At 68.4% G+C, this 9,461-nt stretch overlaps 1 protein-coding gene across 1 annotated transcript; it reads left to right on the forward strand.

Moving 5' to 3' along the window:
- Positions 1-3,867: 3,867 nt before the first annotated feature.
- LOC128899708 (pyruvate carboxylase, mitochondrial-like) lies at positions 3,868-9,203 on the forward strand (the record flags this gene model as incomplete). The annotated part of the gene is made up of 6 exons (XM_054179389.1): positions 3,868-3,919; positions 6,355-6,475; positions 6,911-7,095; positions 7,845-8,010; positions 8,450-8,595; positions 9,086-9,203. Coding segments are annotated over exons 2-6 (736 nt in total), but the record flags the coding sequence as incomplete, so codon positions are not given.
- Positions 9,204-9,461: the final 258 nt, after the last annotated feature.

Consider the following 9,461-nt stretch of genomic DNA (forward strand, 5'->3'; position numbering starts at 1 on the left):
GGGCAGGATTCACCTCCCCCTTCCCATCCAGGGGGGGACCCCAGCCCGGGCACCGCCTCCCCCTCCCCCATTTTGGGGGTCCTCCAAAGTGGGGGGCGGGGGGGTGTTGCGGTTCCTCATCTCCCCCACCCCCGCTCATCACCCCCCACCCCCCCCTTAATTCCAGGGCCGGATCCGGGGGGAGGGTCCCCGTAGGACGCAGACGGCGGAAGGGGCGCGGCGCAGGCGGGTCGGGGGAGCGGGGGAGGGGGGTTTTGGGGAGGTCTTTTTGAGGCCAAACCCCCCCAAATCGGTGAATTTCTCCTCGGCAGCGGCGCGAGGGGCGCAGAGAAATGGGATTAAAAAGGCAGGAAAAGAGAAAGAAAGAAAAATGTCCGTTTTGGGGGGGGGGTCCTCAATGCCTCCCCCCACCAGCCCTATTTTTGGGGGGGGGGTCAGGACCCCACCCCCCCTATGAGCTGAGGGGGGTCAGTTTTAGGGGTCTCCCCCCCTCCTCCAGAGCAACACAGTGGCCTCGGTGACCCCAAGCCAGCACTGGGACTCCCCCTCCCCAAAATCCGGGGGGGTTGGGGGGGGGGGGGGTTGTTTAGGGGTTCGGCCTCGCCTCTCCCCACCCCTCCTGACATTTTTCTTCCCGGGGGGGGGGAGGGGTGCGCAGGGAGCCTGGCAGGGGGAGACTTGCCTGGAGAAGCCGTAAAGAGAGAGACAGGCTGGGGGGAGGAGGAGGAAGAGGAGGAGGAGGAGGAGGAAGAAGCAGAGGGATCTGCAAGAGAACACAGAGGGTGAGAGCTCAGCACCCCGGGCGGCCCCCCCCCCCCCCCCCCCCCAAACCCCAACATCACCCCCCCTCGGACCCCCCCCAAATCCCCCTCACAGAGCAGGGAGGGGGTTTGGCCTCATCCTGCCCTGCTGGGGTCTCCTTGAGGTGCTGCTGGGGGAGTTATAGGGTGACCCCCCCCCCTCAAAGTGCTGCCTTCACCCCAAAACCAGACAGGGTTGGGGGGGGGTGGCTCGAGCACCCCCCAGACCCCCACGGTTGGAGCTGCTGAACCCTTTTCTGCAGGGTTTTACCCCAAACCAGGGGGTGGGGGTTCAGGGGTCCTGTCCCCCACCCCATGTGAGTTTTAGGGTCCCTCATTGTACCCCTGGGGGGTGGGTTTCTTTGACTCCCCCTTTTTGGGGGTGAAATCAGCCCCCACCCCACCTCCCCTTCAGCGCAAGCCTGGCCCGGGGGCGGGGGGGGGGCCTCATGGTCCCCCCAAATCTCCACCTTGACACCCCCACCCCCCCCGTGGTGGTGGGGGGGGTCACTCCCCTGCTGAGTTTTGGGGCCCTGTGCCCCCCCTCCAGCTGAGAAAATTGGGGTGAAACCAGGAGGATTTGGGGCACGCCGGCAGCAACCACGAAGCCCTTGAGAAAGGGGGGAGAGGGGTGAAACCCCACCCCCCCCAAAAAGGGCAGGGACCCTCCCCCCCCCAATCCCCAGCTCCCTCTCTTGGGGCAGACGGTCGGAGCAGCCCAGGACCCCCCCACACACACACAAATCAAGCAGCCTAGATGCACCCCCAAATCAAGTAGCCCAACCCCCCCCCCCCAAATCAAGCAACCCAGACCCTCCCCCCAAATCAAGTAGGAACCCCCCCACCCCAAAATGAAGCAGCCCAGACCCTGCCCCCCCAATCAAGTGCCCCTTTGCTGGGGGGTGTGGGGCTGGATGTGCCTCTGCCCCCCACATCTGACCCTCCAAAGGCCTCTGTATCCCCCCCCCCCAAAAAAGGTCTCTGCCTCCCAGTTTCTGTCCCTCTGTGGCCTCCTTCCCCTATATCTGCCCCCCCCAAAGGATGCTTCACCCCACATCTGCCCCCTCAAAAGCCTCTTCACCCCACATCTGCCCCCCCAAAGGCCTCTGCCTTCCATTTGTGCCCCCCACAAAGGTCTCTGCCCCCCAATTTCTGTCCCTCTGTGGCCTCCTTCCCCTATATCTGCCCCCCCAAAGCCTCTTCACCCTACATCTGCCCCTCCCAAAGCCTCTGCACCCCGCATCTGCCCCCCCAAAAGCCTCTCCACCCCGCATCTGCCCCTCCCAAAGCCTCTGCACCCCGCATCTGCCCCCCCAAAAGCCTCTGCACCCCGCATCTGCCCCCCCAAAAGCTTCTTCACCCCGCATCTGCCCCCCCAAAAGCCTCTCCACCCCGCATCTGCCCCCCCAAAAGCCTCTTCACCCCACATCTGCCCCTCCCAAAGCCTCTGCACCCCGCATCTGCCCCCCCAAAAGCCTCTCCACCCCGCATCTGCCCCCCCAAAAGCTTCTTCACCCCGCATCTGCCCCCCCCAAAGCCTCTCCACCCCGCATCTGCCCCCCCAAAGCCTCTCCACCCCGCATCTGCCCCCCCAAAAGCTTCTTCACCCCGCATCTGCCCCCCCAAAAGCCTCTGCACCCCACATCTGCCCCCCAAAAGCCTCTCCACCCCACATCTGCCTCCCCAAGAGGCTTTTCCCTCTCTCTCTGCCCCCCAAATATCTCTCCCCCCCCCATTTCTGCCCCTCCCAGGCCTCTCTTCCCCTGAGCCTCCCAAGGCCTCTTCCTACCTCCCACCCTCACCCCACCCCGGACCCCTCCGGGCCCTTACCGGCGCAGAAGGCGGAGCCAGCAGCACCCCCGCAGCCTGCAGCCTGAGGCTGCGGCTGACCGGAGGAGGAAGAGGAGGAGACGAAGGGGGACTGCTCCGCCATGGCAGCCAGCCCGGAGCCCTCCCCCACCGCGAGGAGAAGCGAAGCGAGGCGAAACGGATCCGGTTCCGTGCGGCGGCCGCGAACCGACTGCGCCTGGGCGGCGCCAGGGCTGGGGCTAGGGCGGGGCCGAGGCTGGGCGGGGCCAGCCGCCCGCCCGCCCGCGCACGCGCCCCAGGCGCCTCCCTCCCGCCGCAGCTCGGCGCCGTCCACGCATGCGCAGCCACATTCCCTTCCCCCCCCCCCGCCCACAAGCGCTGAGCCCTCTTCCGGTCTGCGCGCGGGGTGCGATGGGAAACGTAGTACCTGGGCGTGGGGGTGCCCGCAGGTAGGAGGCGCTCACGGAGCTTCCCCCTAAGGGATTGCGGACGCCTGAAGAGCCTCGGCTATGGAAAGGGAGAGCCTCTAGAGCGCCTCCCACAGGGGCTGGAAGGGCTCCGCACCCTTCCAGGGTCAATCCGGGCTGTGCGTTGCCCGCTGTAGGGGTCATCAGATGGGGGGAAGGGATGGGGGGGGGTACTGCCTTGCTTCTCTCCGTCCATAGGACCCCCCAGCCCCACCTAGGGTGAGCAGTGCCATAGGAGGGCTGGGCGCCTGCAGGAGGCACTCTCGGGAGCCGGGGCTGAAGCCCGCAGCCCCCTATAGGTGCAGACGGGGCCCCGTGGGGTACCGTCTGTAGGCGCAGAGCTCTGGACGGGGGTCAGGGGCTGTGGGGTGAGCCCAGCAGCGGGCCGGGGGAGGGGGGGGGGAGGGGGGAATTGGGGGGGCGGACGGCTCGGCGCGCGCCAGACGCCGCGCGGCAGGCGGCACGAAGCAGCTGCGGGGGGGGGGGGTGGGGGGGGGGGTGGGAGGGAGGTGAGGGAAGCGGCGGCGATGGAATCACGTGCTCATCTGCCGGCTGGGTCGCGTGCTCCTCCCCGCCCAATCAGAGCCTGCGGCCGGGGGCCGCTAGCTGCGCCCGCGAAGCCGGAAGCGGGGGGCTGCGAGCGGCAGCCGCGCGCTCCAATCGCGACGCGGGAGGGCGGCGGGGGCTGCCCAATGAGCAGCGTCCGTTTCCCGCCGGCGGCCGGGGGGCGGGGCGGGGCCTGGCGGCTGGGGGGGCGCGGCGGCCGCTGGCCAATGAGAGAGCGAGGGGGGCGGGGCCAGCGGGGCCGGCCGGGACGCGGGGAAGCAGCGGCGGCGCGGAACGGTGAGCGGTAGCGGGGGGGGGGGGGGAAGGGGGTGGCGAGGAGGGGGAACGGGCACTGGGGACCACGTGATCCTGCACCCACGTGACTTGTCCCCTCCTCTACAGCGCCTGACCTATGTGACCTTAAGCCCCCCCTCCCCCCAGCCCTGGGGTTATAGGGGCCGGGGCCCACGTGACCCCCTCCCCATATGACCCTGGCCATAAGTGACCCTGTCCGGTGCGACCGTGGTGGCCCCGGAGACCCCCTATAGACCGGGACCCCCTGTACGGACCAGGATCCCTCTGCGGGACCCCCCCTGTCAGCCCCCTGTAGGATCCAGGACCCCCTATAGACCCCTCCGGTGGCCACGACAGCTTGGCATGACACCCCCCGCCCCGTCTCCCCATCTGCTGTAAGTTCAGGGAGAGCCTCTAGAGCCTGGGGCGCTTCCCACAGGTCAGTGCTTCCTATTCGAACTGAGCTCCCTCCGCATCAGCCGTCCGTGGGGGTCTGTATGGCCCTGCGACCCCCTGGAGGTCCGGCATCCCTATAGGACCCCCTCCCCTCATCAGTCCGCCATGGGAGTCTATAGAGCCTGGGACCCCCCCTAAAGATCAGGCACCGCTATAGAACCCCCCCAGCCTTCTATGGGGTCTCTATGGGCTGGGACCCCCCCTATAGCCCAGCCCCCTCCAGCCTTTCCCTTCCCAGTGCTCCCAGTTTGGCCCCACTGGGCAGCCTGCCCACTGGGTCAGCCCCCCGGGGCCATAGGTGCGGTGCGTGAGCACCGGGACCCGTCCGGACTTTGAACTCCCCCGCTCCGATCAATGATTCACCGGCACGGGGGGGGGGGGCGGGGCGGGCCCGCGAGTGGGCGGGGGGCGAGAGAGGAGCTGGGCAGGGGGCGCCGGGGAGAGAGGCGCTGGGGCCAGAGAGTGACGGTGCCAGGAGTGTGAGAAGGTACCGGGGAGAGGCGGGAGGGGAGAGGAACGCTTGGGCAAGGAGGGAGTGAAAGGTGCTTGTGCGAGGGGGGAGTGAAAGCTGCTTGTGCAAGGGAGTGCTTGTGCAAGGGGGGGGTGATAGGTGCTTGTGTGAGGGAGTGTTTGTGCTAGGAGGGAGTGAAAGGTGCTTGTGCAAGGGGGAGTGAAAGGTGCTTGTGTGAGGGGGAGTGAAAGGTGCTTGTGCAAGGGGGGGGGTGATAGGTGCTTGTGTGAGGGGAGTGCTTGTGCTAGGAGGGAGTGAAAGGTGTTTGTGCAGGGGAGTGCTTGTGCTAGGAGGGAGTGAAAGGTGCTTGTGCAAGGGGGAGTGAAAGGTGCTTGTGCAAGGGGGGGGTGATAGATGCTTGTGTGAGGGAGTGCTTGTGCTAGGAGGGAGTGAAAGGTGCTTGTGCAAGGGGGAGTGAAAGGTGCTTGTGTGAGGGAGTGTTTGTGCAAGGAGGGAGTGAAAGCTGCTTGTGCAAGGGAGTGCTTGTGCAAGGGGGGGGTGATAGGTGCTTGTGTGAGGGAGTGCTTGTGCTAGGAGGGAGTGAAAGGTGCTTGTGCAGGGGAGTGCTTGTGCAAGGGGGGACTTAAAGGTGCTTGTGCAAGGGAGTGCTTGTGCAAGGGGGAGTGAAAGGTGCTTGTGCAAGGGGGAGTGAAAGGTGCTTGTGCACGGGAGCGCTTGTGCAAGGGGGAGTGAAAGGTGCTTGTGTGAGGGAGTGCTTGTGCAAGGGGGGACTTAAAGGTGCTTGTGCAAGGGAGTGCTTGTGCAAGGAGGGAATGAAAGGTGCTTGTGTGAGGGAGTGCTTGTGCTAGGAGGGAGTAAAAGATGCTTGTGCAAGGGGGGGGTGATAGGTGCTTGTGCAAGGGAGTGCTTGTGCAAGGGGGAGTGAAAGGTGCTTGTGCAAGGGAGTGCTTGTGCAAGGGAGTGCTTGTGCAAGGAGGGAATGAAAGGTGCTTGTGCAAGGGGGGCTGATGACAGAGGTAGTCGTGCAAGGGAAGGGGAGCTCCCCCCCCCCCATGCAAAGCCCTGCCCCGTGGTCTCTCACGGGACATGCCCCCCCCCCCCCCCCCCCTTAAGCTGCTAATTAAGGGGGGGGATCAGGCAGGGGCATTATGGGATTGGGGGGAGGGGAACTTATGCCCCCCCCCCCCCCCCCAAACTCCTGGATCCCCTCTGGATTCCTGCCCCTTCTTCTCTTCCTCCCTCCCACCCCTCCACCCCCCCCCGGGTTTGGGGGTCAGAGGGCACTGGGGGAAAGGTCAAAGGGGGGATGGGAGGGGTCCGAGGCCTGGGTCCCTGCTGGGAGAATGGGGGGGGGGGGTCTCGGGGTCAAAGGGCACTGGGGCAAAGGTGAGGGGGAAGGGGGGGAAGGGAATGGGGGGTGGCTGCTGGCCTCTGACCCCTCCCCCCCAGCCTGTGTCCCCTCCCAACTCGTGCCCACCCCCTCACTCGTGTTTCTCCCCCCCTCCCCCAGATGTGGCAACTTCTTGTTCCCCGCGGGGGCAGAGCCCTCCTGGGGGGGTTGAGGACCCCCCCCAGGGCCTCCCGGGCCGCCAGCTCCCAACCCATCCGCAAGGTGCTGGTGGCCAACCGGGGTGAGTGTCCCCCCGCAGTGTCCCCGTAACGCCCCCGGGTGTCCCCCGACCCCCCCACGGGTGTCCCCGGGCCCCTCCTTGGGTCCCTCCATCCACACCGATGTCCCCTGGGCTCTCCCTCCTTGTGCCCTGGGGTCATCCCCCGCCCCGTGTCCCGGTGCTGTCCCGGTGCTGCCTCCCACGTGCCTGTCCCTGTGTCCCGGTGCTGTCCCGGTGCCGTGGTGCTGTCCCTGTGTCCCCGTCCCCGGCTCCCGGCGCTGTCCCCGGCTCCCGGTGCTGTCGCGGCGCTGCTCCCACGTCCCGGTCCCCGTGTCCCGGCGCCGTCCCCGGCTGCCGGTGCTGCTCCCACGTCCCTCTGCCCACGTCCCGGCGCTGTCCCCTGCGTCCCGGTGCTCTGCCGGTGCCGCCCCCACGTCCCCGCATCCCCCTCCCCAGGCGAGATCGCCATCCGCGTGTTCCGCGCCTGCACCGAGCTGGGCATCCGCACCGTGGCCGTGTACTCGGAGCAGGACACGGGGCAGATGCACCGGCAGAAGGCGGACGAGGCCTACCTGGTGGGCCGGGGGCTGCCCCCGGTCCAGGCTTACCTGCACATCCCGGACATCATCCGCGTGGCGCAGGTCAGCGCCGACAGGGGGCGCTCGCCGGGGTGGGGGGGAGCCGGCAGGGGGCGCTCGGCGCCGGCTAGGCAGGGGGTGCGGCCGGGGGGAGTCCACGGGGAGGTGGGGGGGGGGGGTCAGATGAGGACCCCACAGGGACCCCATAGGGAGGCTGGGGGGGTGGTCAGAGGGGGACACAGCTGGGGGACCCCATAGGGAGGCTGGGGGGGTGGTCAGAGGGGGACACAGCTGGGGGACCCCATAGGGAGGCTGGGGGGGTGGTCAGAGGGGGACACAGCTGGGGGTCCCCATAGGGAGGCTGGGGGGGTGGTCAGAGGGGGACACAGCTGGGGGTCCCCATAGGGAGGCTGGGGGGGTGGTCAGAGGGGGACACAGCTGGGGGACCCCATAGGGAGGCTGGGGGGGGTCAGATGGGGACACAGCTGGGGGGGTTCCTGGAGGACCCTGTAGGGAGGCTGGGGGGGGTCAGAAGGGGACACAGCTTGGGGGGCTGCTGTGGGACACCCTGGGGACGCTGTAGGGAGGTCATCTGGGGACACAACTGGGGGGCTATGGAGGGGTCATCTGGGGACACAGCTGGGGGGGGCTGCTGGAGGACCCCGTAGGGGGGCTATGGAGGGGTCAGATGGGGACACAGCTTCGGGGGGGTCCTGGAGGACCCTGTAGGGAGGCTGGGGGGGGGGGGGGGCAGATGGGGACATGGCTGGAGAGGGGTGGTCACAGTGCCCCCCACCCCGGCTCCCCCCCAGGAGAATGAGGTGGACGCCATCCACCCCGGCTATGGCTTCCTGTCGGAGCGAGCAGACTTCGCCCAGGCCTGCCTGGACGCGGGGGTCCGCTTCGTGGGACCCTCCCCCGAGGTGGTCCGGAAGATGGGTGACAAAGTGGAGGCTCGAGGCATCGCCATCGCTGCGGGTGGGGGCGCCGGGGGGGCTGGGGGCACTGGGGTGGGATGGGAAGGGGCCTGGGGAGGGGGGCTAGGGGCAGCGGGGGGAGCGGGAAGGGGGGTTAGGGGTGCGGAGGGGGCTGGGGAGGGGAGCTGAGGGACACCGGGGAGGGGGTTTGAGCATACTGGGGAGGGGGGCCGGGGGCGCTGAGGAGGGCGCTGGGTTATTTTTGGGGGGGGTCACAGAGTTATTTCGGGGGGGGGGGGGTGTCTCCGGGTTATTTGGGGGGGGGGGGGGGTCTCCGGCTGCCAGAGGAGGGCGCTGGAGCCGAGGCCGTTTGCAGGCTCCTCCCTGAGGGGGTGGGGGGATGCTGCCTGGGGCGGGGGTGTGGGAGGGTAGGGAGGGCTGTTTAGGGGCGACCCCGCCGGGGGCAGCCCTGAGCGCCGGTGCCCCCCCCCCCCCGGCAGGGCTGCCGGTGGTGCCGGGAACGCCGTCGCCGGTGTCGGGGCTGGAGGAGGCCAAAGCCTTCGCGCTCGGCGCAGGCTTCCCAATCATCCTCAAGGCTGCCCAGGGGGGCGGCGGCCGGGGCATGAGGGTGGTCCGAACCCCCGAGGTACGGGGGACAACCCCCCACCCCCCCCCCCGTGGCACCCCAGAGCTCAGGACACCCACACCCCCCCGCCCCCCCCGTGGGACCCTAACACCCAAGACCCTATCCCAGGACCTCCCTCCCCCCCCGTAGTACCCCCAGGGACCCCTCCGGATCCCCACAGCCTCCCCCGTGGGACCCCCCCCCGCGTTATGAGGCAGGATTTTAGGGACCCCCAAGGTTTGAGTGGGACCCCAATGAACCCCAAATTTGGGGGGAGCGCAATATTTGGGGGTGAAACCCAGAATTTGGGGAGGGGGGACCCCAAGACCCGGTGGGGTTCCAGCCCCCCCGGAGCCCAGCAGCCACCCAGGGCAGCACCGTGTGGGGAGGGGAGGGAGGAATTTGGGGGGGTGGGGAGGGGCGGGAGGAGGATGAAGATTTTGGGGGGGGGGACTCCCGAGATTTGGGGGTGAACCGGGGGTATTTCTGGGGCTGGGGGGGGGGGGGTCAGGAGCTGGAGGAGAGCTTCTCCCGAGCCACCTCGGAGGCCCTGGCGGCGTTCGGCAGCGGAGCTCTGTTCGTGGAGAAGTTCATCGAGCGCCCGAGGCACATCGAGGTCCAGATCCTGGGTACGGCCCCGGGCGGGGGGCGCGGGGCGCGGGGGCTGGGGGAGGGGGCGGGGGGGGGGGGGGGTGGTTGGAGGAAGCGGGGTCGGAGCTTTCCAGGCATCCCTGAGGGGCTTCTGAGGGCTCCTTCGCAGGCATGTGGGGCGAGCCTGGGGCGTTTGGGAGGGCTCTGAGAGGGGTCTTGGGGTCTCTGAGGTGGTTTCAGGGGGCTCTGAGAGGGTCTCCGGGGGGGGCTGGAGTGAACCTGGGGCTTGGGGGGGG

The sequence above is a fragment of the Dryobates pubescens genome, unplaced genomic scaffold, assembly GCF_014839835.1.
Source record: "Dryobates pubescens isolate bDryPub1 unplaced genomic scaffold, bDryPub1.pri scaffold_165_arrow_ctg1, whole genome shotgun sequence".
Classification (NCBI taxonomy): Eukaryota; Metazoa; Chordata; class Aves; order Piciformes; family Picidae; genus Dryobates; species Dryobates pubescens.